The 18,111-nt window shown below is 38.6% G+C and overlaps 1 protein-coding gene and 1 long non-coding RNA gene across 2 annotated transcripts; one reads left to right on the top strand and one right to left on the bottom strand.

Moving 5' to 3' along the window:
• Nucleotides 1-5,182: 5,182 nt before the first annotated feature.
• Nucleotides 5,183-6,432, top strand: LOC134868061 (uncharacterized). Its single transcript, XR_010166237.1, has 2 exons — nucleotides 5,183-5,302; nucleotides 5,711-6,432. It is a non-coding gene; the product is annotated as an uncharacterized LOC134868061 (long non-coding RNA).
• Nucleotides 6,433-9,682: 3,250 nt separating this feature from the next.
• On the bottom strand, nucleotides 9,683-18,111 carry LOC134868508 (Golgi phosphoprotein 3-like). The gene is made up of 5 exons (XM_063889698.1): nucleotides 17,721-18,111; nucleotides 14,296-14,427; nucleotides 13,239-13,353; nucleotides 12,600-12,760; nucleotides 9,683-11,875 (listed from the first exon to the last, which is right to left on the bottom strand). The coding sequence occupies exons 1-5, from the start codon at nucleotides 17,910-17,912 to the stop codon at nucleotides 11,612-11,614; spliced, it is 864 nt and encodes a 287-aa protein (XP_063745768.1). The 5' UTR covers nucleotides 17,913-18,111; the 3' UTR covers nucleotides 9,683-11,611.

Genomic DNA, 18,111 nt, shown 5'->3' on the forward strand with positions numbered 1-18,111 from the left:
AGATCTTGTACTTGAGTAAAAGTAGAAGTACTCAGATCTTGTACTTGAGTAAAGTAGAAGTACTCAGATATTGTACTTGAGTAAAAGTAGAAGTACTCAGATCTTGTACTTGTTGTACTTGAGTAAAAGTAGAAGTACTCAGATCTTGTACTTGAGTAAAGTAGAAGTACTCAGATCTTGTTCTTGAGTAAAGTAGAAGTACTCAGATCTTGTACTTGAGTAAAGTAGAAGTACTCAGATCTTGTACTTGAGTAAAAGTAGAAGTACTCAGATCTTGTACTTGAGTAAAAGTAGAAGTACTCAGATCTTGTTCTTGAGTAAAGTAGAAGTACTCAGATCTTGTACTTGAGTAAAGTAGAAGTACTCAGATCTTGTACTTGAGTAAAGTAGAAGTACTCAGATCTTGTTCTTGAGTAAAGTAGAAGTACTCAGATGTTGTACTTGAGTAAAGTAGAAGTACTCAGATCTTGTACTTGAGTAAAAGTAGAAGTACTCAGATCTTGTACTTGAGTAAAGTAGAAGTACTCAGATCTTGTACTTGAGTAAAAGTAGAAGTACTCAGATCTTGTACTTGAGTAAAGTAGAAGTACTCAGATCTTGTACTTGAGTAAAAGTAGAAGTACTCAGATCTTGTACTTGAGTAAAAGTAGAAGTACTCAGATCTTGTTCTTGAGTAAAGTAGAAGTACTCAGATCTTGTACTTGAGTAAAGTAGAAGTACTCAGATCTTGTACTTGAGTAAAGTAGAAGTACTCAGATCTTGTTCTTGAGTAAAGTAGAAGTACTCAGATGTTGTACTTGAGTAAAGTAGAAGTACTCAGATCTTGTACTTGAGTTAAAAGTAGAAGTACTCAGATCTTGTACTTGAGTAAAGTAGAAGTACTCAGATCTTGTACTTGAGTAAAAGTAGAAGTACTCAGAGTGTAGGAAAACTAAAGAACGTCTTACCTGGGAAAACAGTTATTACGTTGAAAGTGTGTGTGTGTGTGTGTGTGTGTGTGTGTGTGTGTGTGTGTGTGTGTGTGTGTGTGTGTGTGTGTGAGTGTGTGTGTGTGTGTGACAGTACTGTGATAAGAGTGTGTAAAGTTACATTAAAACACCCTGTCTCTGCCCTACTTTTAGCATGTGACCATTTTGTTATCAGCGGGGGATCATGTGATATCACTAGGAGGTAATGATGGATGCACAAGGGAAAGTGCATGAGTATTATTTAGAGGTACCATTGCTTTATTGTTAATGTCACTGTTTATAGTTTTAACAAGTGAGATACACCTGAACATCAGCAGGGCGAGGACTCTTTCGTAATGTAGAGACTTACATGTATGATTTTACACCTGAACATCAGCAGGAGAGGACTCTTTAAAGTAGAGACTCTACATACTGATATACACCTGAACACCAGCAGGAGAGGACTCTTTAAAGTAGAGACACTACATACTGATATACACCTGAACACCAGCAGGAGAGAACTCTTTAAAGTAGAGACTCTCCATACTGATATACACCTGAACATCAGCAGGAGAGGACTCTTTAAAGTAGAGACACTACATACTGATATACACCTGAACATCAGCAGGAGAGGACTCTTTAAAGTAGAGACTCTACATACTGATATACACCTGAACATCAGCAGGAGAGGACTCTTTAAAGTAGAGACTCTACATACTGATATACACCTGAACATCAGCAGGAGAGGACTCTTTAAAGTAGAGACTCTACATACTGATATACACCTGAACATCAGCAGGAGAGGACTCTTTAAAGTAGAGACTCTCCATACTGATATACACCTGAACATCAGCAGGAGAGGACTCTTTAAAGTAGAGACACTACATACTGATATACACCTGAACATCAGCAGGAGAGGACTCTTTAAAGTAGAGACACTACATACTGATATACACCTGAACATCAGCAGGAGAGGACTCTTTAAAGTAGAGACACTACATACTGATATACACCTGAACATCAGCAGGAGAGGACTCTTTAAAGTAGAGACACTACATACTGATATACACCTGAACATCAGCAGGAGAGGACTCTTTAAAGTAGAGACACTACATACTGATATACACCTGAACATCAGCAGGAGAGGACTCTTTAAAGTAGAGACACTACATACTGATATACACCTGAACATCAGCAGGAGAGGACTCTTTAAAGTAGAGACACTACATACTGATATACACCTGAACATCAGCAGGAGAGGACTCTTTAAAGTAGAGACACTACATACTGATATACACCTGAACATCAGCAGGAGAGGACTCTTTAAAGTAGAGACACTACATACTGATATACACCTGAACATCAGCAGGAGAGGACTCTTTAAAGTAGAGACTCTACATACTGATATACACCTGAACACCAGCAGGAGAGGACTCTTTAAAGTAGAGACTCTACATACTGATATACACCTGAACATCAGCAGGAGAGGACTCTTTAAAGTAGAGACTCTACATACTGATATACACCTGAACATCAGCAGGAGAGGACTCTTTAAAGTAGAGACGCTGCTGAGATACTCCTGGAAATGATCCGTCTATAAATATAAATGAAGTTTGGTTTTATTGTTTTGCGTTTAGCAGGAATTGAACTTCACGTTGTTTCCTGTCACGCTCTTTTTTCCTTACAGGCTCATCAAACACTCCCTTTACTTCCTGTTAAGCACACCTTAAAGTAGAAACACTTTCAGTTTTTGTATACTTGCTCCTTTTGGTTTCACACCTTTTCATTGTCCTCCCTAACATGGTAATCCCGCTGAACTCAGATCAGCAGACAGTACATTCCCCGGGACTTCCCTTGTTTTCTGCCCACAGGAAAATACAGCTCAGGCAAGTCTTGACAAGTTTGTGATGCTGCACTGAGGTAGCAGAGGTCACAGGGTTGCAGTTTACTGGAAATGCTGTGCACAGGTTTACTATAGAAAGGTTTTAATAGGTAAGGTAAGAAAAGTAAGGACTTTTCCATTTCAGAAAGTCATAAACATGAATACAAATACAGGTATAAAGACAGGTATTAATAAATAAATAAATACATTTAAAATGTAGATATAAATGTTGAAATAAAAAGAGGAATAAATCAAATTAATAAATGTACAAATAAAAATAGGAATGCATAAATAAAATAAATACATTGATTAATACAAATAGGTATAAATAAATAAAGGAATAAATAAATAAAACAATTAATGAATAAATCCATGAATAGATTTATAGATAAATAAAGGAATAATAAATGTATAAATAAAAATGGGGATAAATAAATAAAGGAATAAATAAAAACAATAATTAATGAATACATGAATAAATAAAGGAATAAATAAATGCATAAATAAATACATGAATAGATTTATAGATAAATAAAGGAATAATAAATGTATAAATAAAAATAGGGATAAATAAATAAAGGAATAAATAAAAACAATAATTAATGAATACATGAATAAATAAAGGAATAAATAAATGCATTTGAAAAAAGCATAATTAGATGTATAAATACAATTCTAAATAAATACAGGATTTAAAATGAATATTGATCTGTGTTTTCTTTTATATAATTCCTGAACTGTTTTGACCGTGCCCGACATTCTGAATAACAATCACTATCAGCTCATGAGGACACAAAATGCTCCTGAAAAATATTGTTGTGCTTTCAAATCTTTTTACTCACCTCATAAATCTTTATGGCAGGATTATGTATCTGTGTGAGTTCTTAAAAGTCAGCCTCTGTTTATCTAACTGTGTGATGAAATCTGGCTTCGTGTGACGCACTGTTTCTACTTCCCATGAAAAGTTCCTCCAGCAACTGGTTGGATGTTTGTGTAACGGCACTGAGCAGCATTTAATGAAACACTCTGTCCAATCAAACTTCCTTTTAATGCACTATTTTATTGCACTTTTTAATTTGCATTTAAAAATCATTGTTTATCGGGTATACACAAAAAGAAATGCAGTTAAATATATATTATACATAATATAATAACCCCAAAAATAATAATTGAGGATTAAATTGATCATTTTAAACAGATATGTTGATTAAAAATGCTTAAGAAAAATGTTAAAAAAGGACAACATTTAAATTAGAAAATTTAACATTTTACATATTTTAAATGTCATTTATAAAAAAATATGATCCCAGGATGAATGAAAATATATATAAATAAATAACATTTAACTATTTTTAAATAAAATAAATATATGAAATCAATAACAAATGTAACTATTTGATATTAGAAAAAAACAACAACAATAAAGAATAAAGATATATATTTATATATTATATATAAATATATATTATAGTATAATATATATTTATATATATTATACTATAATATATATATATATATATTATACTATAATAGATATATATATATTATACTATAATATATATATATCTATTATAGTATGATATATATATATATATATATATATATATATATATCTATTATAGTATGATATATATATATAAATATCTATTATAGTATGATATATATATATTTATATCATACTATAATATATATATATATATATATATCATACTATAATAGATATATATATTATAGTATAATATATATATATATATATTATAGTATGATATAAATATATATATTATAGTATAATATATATAAATATATATTATACTATAATAGATATTTATATATCTATTATAGTATGATATATATATATATATATATATATATATATATCATACTATAATAGATATATATATATTATAGTATAATATATATATATATATATATATATATATATTATACTATAATAGATATATAAATATCTATTATAGTATAATATATATTTATATATATTATACTATAATATATATATATATATATTATAGTATAATATATATATATATATATATATATATATATATATATTATACTATAATATATACCTATATTATACTAAGTTATGTTCATCATTGATGTAGCTCCATAAAACCACTTTATCTTGGTTTATTATTTCTTGTTCAATATGTTTATGTTGATCCCAGCCTGAAGTACAAACACTTCATGTCCTACAGCTTTATGTCATGAGTGTAACAACATTGTAAAATGGAAACGAAACTCAGAAGCAGGAACTTGGCTTCGGCTGACGGGGGATTCCTTCCTCGTAGAATTGCGTAACTCACATGTTCAGTATTTAAGCCTCAGCTGCTATCAATATCCCAGACCTGTTCCTGCCTGTCGAGCTGCCACAACCACACAGCTTTAAAAGCACCGAGAGACGAACTGAACATTCTCCGAACACAAGAGGATATTATGAAAATGACTGGCCACGGTGAGTCTCTCAGATTCATGCTTTTATGGAGTTATTTTTATTTTATGATATATTTCATTTGATGGATTTATGATTTGTTTAGATGTATTTGATTATTTATGTTTTAGATTAAGATTTGTAGTTCTTAAAGATATATATTCAATTACTGGATTATGATTCATTTACGTGGTCAGGGTTTGGTAGAAGTGGGAGTAATCTAAATGACTTGATAATCTGCTGCTGGATCTTTTCATCTTTCCATAGATTAAAAAAGTTATTAAAAATAAAAGAATAAAAAACTAAATCCAAACATTATTTGAAGATTAATAAATGACCATTGTTTTTAAAATAGTATAATAATACTATACATTCATTTGATCATTTGTATTTATTATGATGGATTTTTAATCCTCTGTCTTCTCCTCTCAGATCTCGCAGCCACCATCGATACCTGCGCACACGTGCTGCGTCAGGTGGGAGACAGCTTCTACTGGAGGTACAAACTGCTCGAGATACTGCTCAACAACTACCAGACCGTCACCAAAATCAAGTGAGACGAGACGTAAGGAATGTACCTGGAAGCGGAATTGGATTTTTTACTAAAGTGGAGGGCATTCAAAGCCAAAGCAGCACAAGAGACTCTGAGACAGACTGTGATATCCTCTCTGGAGGTGGAAAAGGAAGCAAACCTCTGGGGAAAAGTACCCTGATGTTCAGAGACCCTGGATGTGGACTGTGGTCGCATTCAAGTCTGGAGATCCGCAGAGAAAAGCCACATTTTCGGGATGTAAACCCACGATGCATGCAGAGAAGGTGCAACATCTGGATGGGAGTTACCTGCTACGAAACGCTGATTATAACATACCATACATACTCCTGTATATACGGACATGTATTCATGGAGCCTAACCTTTAGGTGAACTGAAGGACTCAGTTTCATATCTACTCAATGTTCCTTTTTTCTGGTGAGAAGTTCTTCTTGCTAATTAAAGATGCATTAATTAAGGGAGCCTTGTTCTATAGTTGTTGTTTTACCACCTGAAGTCCTGCAGATGAACCTGAGCTAAATCTGCAGAAATACATCTTCTGTTTGTGAGATGGATGCATTTTATTGTATGTTCCTTGTTCAATAAATACATAATAATACCAAAGTGAAATTGTTGATTTGCTTCTCTCCCATCCCCCCCCCCTCCCCTTTGAGACGTCCCCCACCCCTTGGCCTGTTCACACTGTTTTACAGGGATCAAATGGTATGATATAAAACGTTTGGATTTCATAACCCCTCTCCACACATCAGTGTAGATTTTTCCTTCACCTCTTCTTGTAACACCATTACATTTTTCACTCAGGTTAGCACACACACACACACACACACACACACACACACACACACACACACACACACACACACACACACACACACACACACACACACACACACACACACACACACACACACACACACACACACACACACACACACACACTAGACACGAGTATGACTGGGCGACAAGGAGAAAATCCTACATCACGGTATCGTAGGGTTGATGCTTTCACAAAATATTTTCCCAATTGGCTTCTTGAGAAATAATCATCACAAAGTAAGAAATAAGTTTTGTTTTATTTTTATTTATACGACTTTTTTGAATTTGTGACCATTATTTAGGTCAGTAGCGGTGTTGGTGTAGGTTCCAAAGGAGTTACAGTATGTATTACTTGTGGCTGTAATGCATTACTTCTGGTAATTGGGTAATATAATACCAGTTACAGTTCACACATTCTAACCCGAAATGATGTGGTGTTTTGTTTTGAAGAATTCTCCAACATTGCGAGTCATTCGGACACCAGAGAAACAATTGTGCGGGTAGAATAGTAACTCCTGGGCGCCTCCCTAGGGAGGTGTTCCAGGCACGTCCAGCTGGGAAGAGACCGAGGGGTAGACCTAGGACCAGGTGGAGGGACTATACCTCTTCGCTGGCCTGGGAGCGCCTTGGAATCCCCCAGTCAGAGCTGGTTGATGTGGCCAGGGAAAGGAAAGTTTGGGGCTCTCTGCTGGAGCTGTTACCTCCGAGACCCTGACGGAAAAGCGGGAGAAGATGAATGATGAATGATGAATGAATGGAATAGTAACTCAGTGAGCCTGTTAACTATTGGTTAGGAGGGCTGCAGAAACAGATTCAAGATTGAGAGCTGCAGGCTCGGATAAGAAAAGAAAGACCAGTGTGGGCAAGTGTGAGGGTCTAAATCTTGAAGGATTAGGCAAATAGAACTTTAACAGACAGGTTCTATCAGGATACAACTCACTGCTAGCACTCGCTCCTAAAATCTCATTCTAAGCTGTGCAGGTTTGGATTTAACTGGCTCTGCGAACCCTTTGTTTGTAGGCCTCGTGCGAATGCTAGTCAGTTGGCGTGTAGCCGTCCAGCTCCCGTCTCCTTCATCTCAAATCACTTCTTCCCTTGGTGCTTGTGTTAAGGATATTCTTTGTTCGAGGACCAAGAGTTGGTCTTAAATAGACCAAGAAGCTTCTCTGTAAAGTATAATATTTATTAACGTAACGGCACGATTAGCCTACAAAGGAAACACAGCTGCGGCCCCCCCAGCACTTTTTGCTGTCTTTTATACATAAATGTGTCCCCGGTGTGTAAGGAGACTCACAAAGTGTCAGAAAATACAACCCTCTCTCTTCTCCTCCTTACCCACATCTCTGAAAAAGGGTGTACAAACGAGCTGATCCAGATTTGCTAGATATGACGTCATAACCGAAATGTGGGCTGGCTTTAGGTTGAACTCCTGAAATGTCCCACCCACGTGACACGTCCCAACCTATCGTCCCCAATATACAGCCGCGAGCTGAATCCCCTCCGCAGCACCTCTGTGTGTCTGTGCAGGATGTCTGCAGGAGGGACTGAGAGTTGTTGTATATCATATAAAGTCTGTGTTCTAGAGGTGAGCTCTGAGAAGGGCTTCACAAATAATGCTGGATGTGTTTTGGAACATCGTATGGCGTTTAATCACGGCAGCATTGAGCTGAGTTTCTCCGTTTCAGACAGAGAGATCATGACGCTCCAAGGGGGCGTGGCCAGCTTCAGCTCCAAAGGGGCGTGGCCAGCTTCAGCTCCTTTGCATGAAAGCGACAGTCACAGAATCAGCACTTCAGGAACAGGGCTGAAACAGAGGCAGAGCGGACGTGCTAAAATGCATGATCTGTTTGGTATTTTGAGCAAATCACGTCAGACATGTTTTTTATACATATATAAAACCTATAATATATGCCATAAAAGAGCATAATAGGAGACCTTTAATCAGATCTTCATGTGATTCATCAGATCTTCAGGTGATTCATCAGATCTTCAGGTGATTCATCAGATCTTCACTTCAGGTGATTCATCAGATCTTCAGGTGATTCATCAGATCTTCAGGTGATTAATCAGATCTTCAGGTGATTCATCAGATCTTCAGGTGATTCATCAGATCTTCAGGTGATTCATCAGATCTTCAGGTGATTCATCAGATCTTCACTTCAGGTGATTCATCAGATCTTAATCAGATCTTCACTTCAGGTGATTCATCAGATCTTAATCAGATCTTCAGGTGATTCATCAGATCTTAATCAGATCTTCAGGTGATTCATCAGATCTTCAGGTGATTCATCAGATCTTCACTTCAGGTGATTCATCAGATCTTCAGGTGATTCATCAGATCTTCAGGTGATTCATCAGATCTTCAGGTGATTCATCAGATCTTCACTTCAGGTGATTCATCAGATCTTCACTTCAGGTAATTCATCAGATCTTCACTTCAGGTGATTCATCAGATCTTCAGGTGATTCATCAGATCTTCACTTCAGGTAATTCATCAGATCTTCACTTCAGGTGATTCATCAGATCTTAATCAGATCTTCAGGTGATTCATCAGATCTTCAGGTGATTAATCAGATCTTCAGGTGATTCATCAGATCTTCACTTCAGGTGATTCATCAGATCTTAATCAGATCTTCAGGTGATTCATCAGATCTTCAGGTGATTCATCAGATCTTCAGGTGATTCATCAGATCTTCAGGTGATTCATCAGATCTTCAGGTGATTCATCAGATCTTAATCAGATCTTCAGGTGATTCATCAGATCTTCAGGTGATTAATCAGATCTTCAGGTGATTCATCAGATCTTCACTTCAGGTGATTCATCAGATCTTAATCAGATCTTCAGGTGATTCATCAGATCTTCAGGTGATTCATCAGATCTTCAGGTGATTCATCAGACAAAAAGCTCCTCATTTTAAACCAATACAAAAACACAGAAATACTTTTTCCCACTGTTGCTTCTTTCGGTCTCCATGTTTTCTATCTGGTTTTACTTTAATATATGTTTGGAATAAAAAGGACCACAGCAGCACGGTGCTAAATTCAGGCACTTAAAGGATCCTTACTTTATTTTGTGTGGTAATACAAAAGCATACAGAATTTAAGAGACAGGAGAGAAGATCCCTTTCATTGAGTTTCATTAAATCGTACACATAAAATGACTAATAATTACATACAAGCCTTTCCTCTGTGGCTACATCCACACGTACCCCCCCCGCCCCACCTCCACCAACAGCATGCATCCTCTCTGCTCAAAAGCAGCTGCTCTCACCTCCTGGTATTTTGTTGGTAGTTAAAAACCCAGAAATAAAACTGAAAAATAAGTATGCCATAAAACAAAAAGGTGATCATACAAAGACCGCACTTATTAGACCAGATGATCAGGATTACCTGATACCCAAATAATGCTTTCAACCGAACAGATTCTTGAGTTGTGAAGGATTATTCAGGGGCCAAAGGAACGCTCCTTTTCTCTGCACGTATGACGCAATATAATACCTAATTATGACCCGACATGTAAACTGAAAGGGACTAAACATTGGGGAAAGGGTCGGTTTACCCAAATGTACAAAATGCATTACCCCCCCCCCCAAACGTGTCCAGTGAATTCCCAGGGGGAGGTTTAATAGGGACGTCATCTTTAGTGCAAAATATTTCCAGGAAAACAGTTTACAGTAAAGATTGAGGATTAGCGGGACACTCCTGGAAGAGAATTTTACTTCTGGTTATCTTTTAAGGACATTCCATTTACCCCTTTTGTATGAAGATAAAAGTAAAATAAAACCCTGATTGCACAGAACACGGTTAGGGCCACACATGAACCGTTTTATGAGATCCGACCAAAAGTGAGAAAAGTAAGAATTTTTTTAACTCAGAATTTTTAGAATTTCGAGTTTTTGAAATTGTCTGAATTTGGAAAAAAAAATCTGAATTCTAAATTTAAACTCTGAATTTGGAGAAAGAATTATTAGTTTTTTTCTGAAAATCTCAGTCATAGAAAGAAACCCCTGTGGCTCTAACCCTCTTCCGTATAAAACAGAGAGAATTTGTAAAAGAAAAACAAGTGATCTGGGTCGACCCTTTCACGCTGGTAAATTAAACACAGTTTGTTTTTCACTGACACTTAAAAACAAACACAACAACAGAAGCTTCTACATGTGGAATGATCTGTAAGTACTCTTTATAGCTGTAGACAAAATAAGTGAGATTTTCTTTTGACCATGTTTGCTAAGGTTCATGATTATTTAAATCTCATCTGTTCGACCCGAGAAAAGTCCCCTATAAATACGATCCTACCTGCAGGGCTGCTGACTGACTGTGCAAAATAGTGGATTAACGGCAGACTACTCCAAGCAACATAAATAGAAATAGAAGACGGGTCTCACCCTGTAATAAACACAGAGTGGACCCATTGCAACTAATAAAGACTTTTCTTCATTTAGGTCTACGAGGATGTCCTCCGCTTCCTCCTCAAAACGCTCTGAGGAGGAAGCGAGGAGAAAGGGATTTTAATGAGAAGAACATTCAGGTTTGCTAACAGTAACTACTCCCAACACAAGTGGGAATGAAGGGATGGAGTGCAAAGAGCACGAGGAGCAGAAAGACCCCTCTATCAGACCGGGGTTGTGCTCCGATCCGGTAGTAATGTGGAGATGTTTCCTTAGTGTCGAAGGGAAACCTGGTCTTCAGTTTCACCATGACTGCTGCTGCTATCTAATATCTGTCGGTGTGTGTCCAGCCTTGCACTGTGTGAACGCAGTCCCTTTATCATTTAGAAATCTTCCCTTGCTTGGTGAAGCCCACCACCGATCAGATTGGGTTTTGATACGGACTGCCACCGAAACGCCATCCTGGGAATAAGATGTACAAACAGGCTCCCCCCAAACCCAAAACAGATTGTCTCATTAAAGTGAAGTCCGTCTCATTAAAGCCAAGTCCTTCAACTGATTAAATAACACACACGCTTTCATTTAGTGAAGGCGGCCACCACGGCCCACATGAGTTCGTTGACGTTGGGTTTGGCGCTCTCCTTCTCGGGCTCCAGCTCCAGCAGGGTGTGCACTCTCTTCATGCCCAGGTCGTACTGCTCGTCCTGCAGGGGGGCGAAGGCGTTCTCCAGGACGTCGGAGGAGTGGGCGAGGAGGATCAGAGAGAGGACCCTCTTGTCCATGCGATGGGGGTCGTTCACCCACTTCTCCAGAACCGACTCCTGGACCTTTTTGACCAGGCGCTGCGGGGTGGAAACATTAGCACCAAATGGTTAGCTTAGCATAAAGACTACAACACAAACAGCAAGCATTCACATCTTGCTTTTCATTTCTACAAGAATCGATGCGATTCGACTCATTTTTAAAATCACACACTTCAAAGTCCGATATAAAGACATTAACATGTTGACCTGGCTTCTGTACATATATACTTTAGTTTTTGAACAGACATGAATTGAATTCCTTAATTAAGGTTACCCATCCAGCAGGTTAAATGATATAACACCAAACAGTTCATTACATATGAAGTTACTTTACAGCTGCCCGTGTGGAGTGATAGTGACACTACTTGTCATCAGTAAAGTAAATGTTACATTACCATGTAAGTGCTAAAAGTAATGTAAATATATCTGTGTATTGTGTTACCCTTACACTGCACCGGATATATGCTAACGTTAGCCAGCTCAGCGGCTATGTGCTGTAGCTGATCAAACATGCACTTTACTCCCAGTTAGACTTCAACAGTGGGGCGGTGACTGTACAGGTCAAACATGCAGACAATAAACAAGCCGTGACGGAGACCCGCAGTCTCATAAAGCTGAGTCTTTGCACACTGAGCTCAAAAGATACCGCTGTGTCATAAAGTCTCTACCTCTCAGGCAAGAGTCCCCAACAACATTAACCAAGGCTGATTTAACTGCTTTACTTCCCAAGCTTAACTGATAGATAACCCCCCCCCCCAGTTACCTGTTTGATGGTGCTGTTGGTGAGCGGGTGTGTGGTCATGTCGAAAAGCAGGAAGTTCTGTTTCTCCGTGGTCAGGACGCCTTTCTCCACCAGGTTCTTGGCCAGACGCTCCCGAACGTTCCTCAGCTGGTAGTGCAGCTTCAGGGGATTCCAGGTCTCTCCTAGGGACAGCAGCACATCCAGGTTAGGACTTTAAACACTGAGAGATAATGAGGCGGGGTCTGGTTTATTATACTAAATATTCCTATGTTCACACAGATATTTGTATTTATTTTATTGCACATTTCAACTTCTCATAATTATTCTAATGACATTTTATCTGATATTTTTTTGCAAATGTTTGAACTTATTTAAAACAAAATTATACAAATATTGTTATTTTATTTAGATTATATATAAGGTACTTCGACCCTGATACAGTGCATAGGATATGTGCATTTAAAGTGCTTTCTGTTCATCTTTAATACTGCTAATATCTTAGTGTAGGTTTTCTTTTTCCTATTTTATTGTCTTCTTTTAATTCCGAAATAGCAAATAAAAATAGGCTCTAAAAGGTTACAGCTCTCGAAGTGGAAACATGTCACCAACATGTCTATACCGTGTTCATATTATAATTATTTTAGGGTAAATTTTCCTCACCGCTGAGCAGCTCTATCCAGCTCTGCACGGTCTCTGGAGGCTGCGTCTCCTTGATGTGCTTCAGAGCCTCGTCCAGCAGAACGTCTCCTGTCGGCGCGTCAGACTTACAGATCACCTTCACAAACAAAGAGAAGTACTTCATTCAGGCTGACGGTGAACATACATCCTGTGTGAAGAGGAACCGCACACACTCTGGGACAAACGAAGAGATGCATTTCTCCGTAAGAACATTAATCCCAAAGAGGAAACTGAGAGGATCCAGATTGAGAACATTTAGGATCCCGCCGAAGGGAAATACACAATAACAACCAGCAAGTTCTGACAGGACAAACACTAAAGAACAGAAACAAGGGAGCAGCCTTTACAATGATTCCATCACCAGGGGTTTTTCTGGAAAATATAGAATGAGGCTAACGTGACTTCAGGTCACAATTAAGCCCCGCCCACTTTCCAGTGAAATTCCTGCATCAGAGCGAAGTGGAAAATAATAGTGTCTTCAGGTCTTAAAGCTGCTGAGTCATATATTACACCTCCAACAACAAATAGATCCAGAGCTCCGGTTCCTTTACTTCCTCTCCAGAAAAAAGGAGAGTAAAGAAAGGATCAGAAATCTCAGTCTCAGTGTCAGCCTGCTGCCTGCCACTCGTCCCCCGCAGACCCACCGGACATCCATCCCCTATTTATTCTCCGTAAGCTGTCTCTGCTGTCTGACCAGACACCTGACTCCATCTCCATATCTCTGGACTCAGTAAACCCTTTTTGACCAGCAGAGAGATTGTTTTCTGGTTTTCAGTTTAACATTTTACGGGGAGAATCTGCATTTTGGTTTGAGGGCGCTTCAACACTGGGAATAAGTACACAGCCTTCATGTGCGCATGTCTGCCAGATTCAATCACTGCTTTATTGTCATGTGCACAATAACTACAGCTCAGGCAAGACAAACTGATTCCCCAGGCTCCTATCACACTGCAACATGCAATAAACGTGACATAGAAAAAAGACATGAAATAGTGCACATGAAATGCAGGATTCATGCCTCCCCCCCTCTCCTCCTCACCTTCCTGGAGAGCAGGCTCCTCCTCCTCACCCCACAGGCCTCCAGCGTCAGCCTCCCCCTGAGGGCCAGCTCCACCAGCATGCAGCCCCGCAGCCCAGACGAGATGCAGTCGTTCCAGAAAGACGTGTAGCCCTGTGTGTGTGTGGGGGGGGGGGATTGACGTTAGTGTGATTTGTGCTTTACTGCACTCACATGTTTATGGCCTGTACACATTTCTATTCTCATTCTATACCAGCTTTTATTAAACACAAATAAAATGGTTCTATCTTTGCTCCTTTTGTTGTGTTGATGTCTGCACTGTTACACATGTAAGCACATTCTCTGTATGTGTAAACAACAACACAAGTAAACAACTTGGGAATAAACCTGATTCTGATGCGTTTCCCTTAACGTGAGCAGCAAAAAAACAGCTGAAACTTCAACAGTTGGCTTTAGTTTGTGGCATCTATTGCATTAATGGCATTATAGCATTTCATTCTGTTTACATTATATCCTAAACATGTTGTTGACATGCTTACATTGGTGTAAAATTGTCAAACTGTTACATTTGTCTTGGGATCCACATTTGTTTGAACTTTTTCCTGCTTGTTTGTCACCTGTAACTCACTTAGGCAGCACTTCCTGTATATTTTGGTTGTTTTCCTTTAATCTTCTTTAGCTGTGTTATGTGGGCACCATGTACACCAAGGCAAATACCCGTACGCGTTTACATACTTAGCGATAAACCCGACGAATTCTGATCTGAAAGCTTGTTTTTATGTATTCTTAAAACGGTCCTTGTGTTTTCTATCTTAAAGGTTTTATTTATTATCTCATGTGCGCTAAAATCTGATTTGCACAAAAGTAAATAAAGAGGTTTTGTGATATTAAAGGTTGCATGATTACATTCGAGGCGATGCAACTTTATTTACATTAACAAAATTCCTAGGAAGAACAAGGACGTATATCAGCGGAGACTTCCTATCTCTTTTTGAAGTGAATTGCACAAACATGGCCTAACCGGGGGTGATGTTGTGCTGATTAATAGAGCAGAAGTGGAGAGCATCAGAATCTACGTGATGACAGAGAGGTTTGAAAACACGTCAGCAGAGAGGAGGCGGCCGAACACCCGGACGCTTTAAAGCCTCCTCTCCCTCAGAGACGTCAGAAAGCAGCAGGACCAGAACATCCAGGTTTCTGAGACACACATGACAGGAAACTCAGCAGGTTCAACAAAAGGGAGGAAAGACGTGGAACTAGGCAACAGGACAGGTGTCTCTAATGCCCTTAAAGGAACATTTATTTAGTGAGCCGTCTGAGTTCGCTGCCAATCTCCCTCCAGGTGTTAGTGTCATATCTATGCTGTCATTAAGTGAGAACTATATCTTATTTTTATGATTTTATGGTTAATAGATATTTATATCTGGTTTATACTTTGTTTAATTTGGTATATGCTCAACAAGGGAGTGTTTTTAAGTGCTTTTGTCTTTGTTAAGGTGAGCCAACTAGGACAAATGGCAATAAACCACCAACATATTGCAATAAAGTTTAGTATTTTGGGGAACATTTGATGTCTTTTTCCTTTTATGTTAATTATTTATTGCCAAAACTACACCGTAGCTTCAGTGCACATGACAAATAAAGCCTTTAAATCCTTGTAATTGTGTTTTAGTAGTAGTAGGTTGGTCTGTTATAGTGATATCTAACATTTTAAATGTATATTTATAGTAATAAATATCCCTTGTTAACATGCCACTGCAATATATAATACAAACAAATCTACTAAAGAACATCTAATCTGAATAATCACTAAGCTACCTTAACCCCCATCCTTTAGTCTAAACATCCACATACTTATGAATATAGATATGTTATATTTTATTTTTGGTTGTTCCTGCATCTGACTTTTTAATATTAAGTCTAAAAGTATATATGATGCATTCTTTGAAGAGCCCCAGACTTTAGTTTAAAATGCAAAAGGTCCACTGTAGGTAGCATGCATTTAAAGAAAGAGGAATGCAATAAGGTTTCGTTAAGGTGCGGATTTATATCCGGCTGCTTTCAAAGCCTCGTAATTCCCAGCTCTCGGTCTGAAGGTGCAGCTTGTTAACTTAGCTGACGTGTTGGTCGCACACTTTTTTTCCCTCCTTGCACTGGGTGACTACTTCCAGGTTGCAAAGGTGTCACGTAGAAGCTTCTGGCAACATGTCAAGAAACAAAAAGTGCCCAGGTAACCCCGAAGTACACCACTACAGCCTTGAGGAAAGTTGATGAGTTAATTAACTTAGCGAGGGATAAGCGCTTTCACTGAGCCCCGTGTGTTTACTCCTGAGTTACTACAGCATGCGTTGCAGAAAAGACACTTAAACGAGTACGAAGCAACCTTTAAGTAACCCTTAAATAACGACACTTACATCGGCTGTGTGTTAATAAACCTTGAAGCACTTATAAAAGAGAACAGGATGCACCGTTCATTCCTATCGGAGCTGCTCAGTAGCGCTTGAAGCCCGAAGTGAAGCGACTGTAGACCCAGAAAGTACCCGGATCATGCTTACTGAGCATGCGCAGTTGAGTGAAACTAACTCCCGATTCAGCTTTTAGTCCATTTGAACAACTTTTAGACACTGATGGTTTAAAAAAGCGCCATAAAAGAGATCGTGCAGGTTAGTTAATTAAGCTAAAGAATATATGATATCTTTTCCCACATGTTATATTAACAATTAGCACAACAGCCACCTTGCACATGTGTAATTTAAATACTGTCCTATGTATATATGTCTCTGTTCCTGTAGTATAAATATGTTTTTGTTGCCACAGTATTTATTTTAATTTCTCCAGTATATGATATATTGTGTATTACCTGTAATATGTGTTTTCTACTGTAGATTTAGCTATTTAAAGCATATTTTAATACTATTATTAGTATTATACTTCATTCCATATATCTATCTAAGTCAATGGGAAAAACTAACTCAAAGGTAAATTGTAAAGTGTATATTGTAAATTCAATGTTTACGTTTTGGGAGGCTGGACAGGTACTACTGCCTTATACTCTGTATTTTTATATTCACACATGCACTATAAACTTTACTTTAAACACTTTCAACCAAACAGTTACTGATACTGGTTGTGTATTATGTAAATCGTGTAATTTGTAGTACTTTTATGCATGCTTCTTAATTATTATTGAGCTGTCTTTGGCTCTTTACTTGCTGTAACAATTTAAATGTCCTCTCTATGGGACGAATAAAGATATTCTGATTCTGATCTGAAGTCTTTTTGGGCCAAAATGAAGTCATGGCGGCTGCAGTACCACCGTTTAGCCACTACGGTCATTCACACAAATGGGCTTCAACGGTCGGCGCTGTTCCTTCGGCCGGTTTGCAACGTAAACAGTGAGTTAGCTTAGCTTAGTTTAGCCTTGTTGACGGGATTAAACCCCTCACCTCCTGATCCTTGAGGCCCAGCAGCAGCACCTCCTCCATCAGGGTGAGTCGGGTCTCCTTAGAGTCCCCCTTTTCGTCCTGGTCCTGGTCGTCCTCTTCCCCGCCGCGGCGCGCCTCGTCCTCCTCCCCGCCGGACTCCCTGTCGTTCCTCCGCTGGACGAGGCCCGAGGTCCTCTGCTTCAGAGAGGCCATGGCTAAGAAAACACGAGCAGATCCGAAGAGAAGCGCCTACCTGGAGCGACCGGAAAGGCCCGCAGCATGTAGGGTGAGTGTTAGAGGTGAGAACCGAGGGAAACGGCCCACAGGTCGGTTGAACTCACAGTCGTTTGACGTAAGGCTCAGCTCCGGATTCCTGCTTCGGATCTACCTACTTCCGGAGCCAACATGGCGG

Source organism: Eleginops maclovinus, chromosome 8, assembly GCF_036324505.1.
Source record: "Eleginops maclovinus isolate JMC-PN-2008 ecotype Puerto Natales chromosome 8, JC_Emac_rtc_rv5, whole genome shotgun sequence".
Classification (NCBI taxonomy): Eukaryota; Metazoa; Chordata; class Actinopteri; order Perciformes; family Eleginopidae; genus Eleginops; species Eleginops maclovinus.

Excerpts from the sequence above, each read along its gene's own strand:
- LOC134868508 (XM_063889698.1), bottom strand. The coding sequence starts at position 17,912 with ATGGCCTCTCTGAAGCAGAGGACCTCGGGCCTCGTCCAGCGGAGGAAC. Across the intron at positions 13,354-14,295 it reads GGAGCCTGCTCTCCAGGAAG|GTGATCTGTAAGTCTGACGC; the intron begins GTGAGGAGGAGA and ends TTGTTTGTGAAG. Across the intron at positions 11,876-12,599 it reads CCAACAGCACCATCAAACAG|CGCCTGGTCAAAAAGGTCCA; the intron begins GTAACTGGGGGG and ends TCCACCCCGCAG.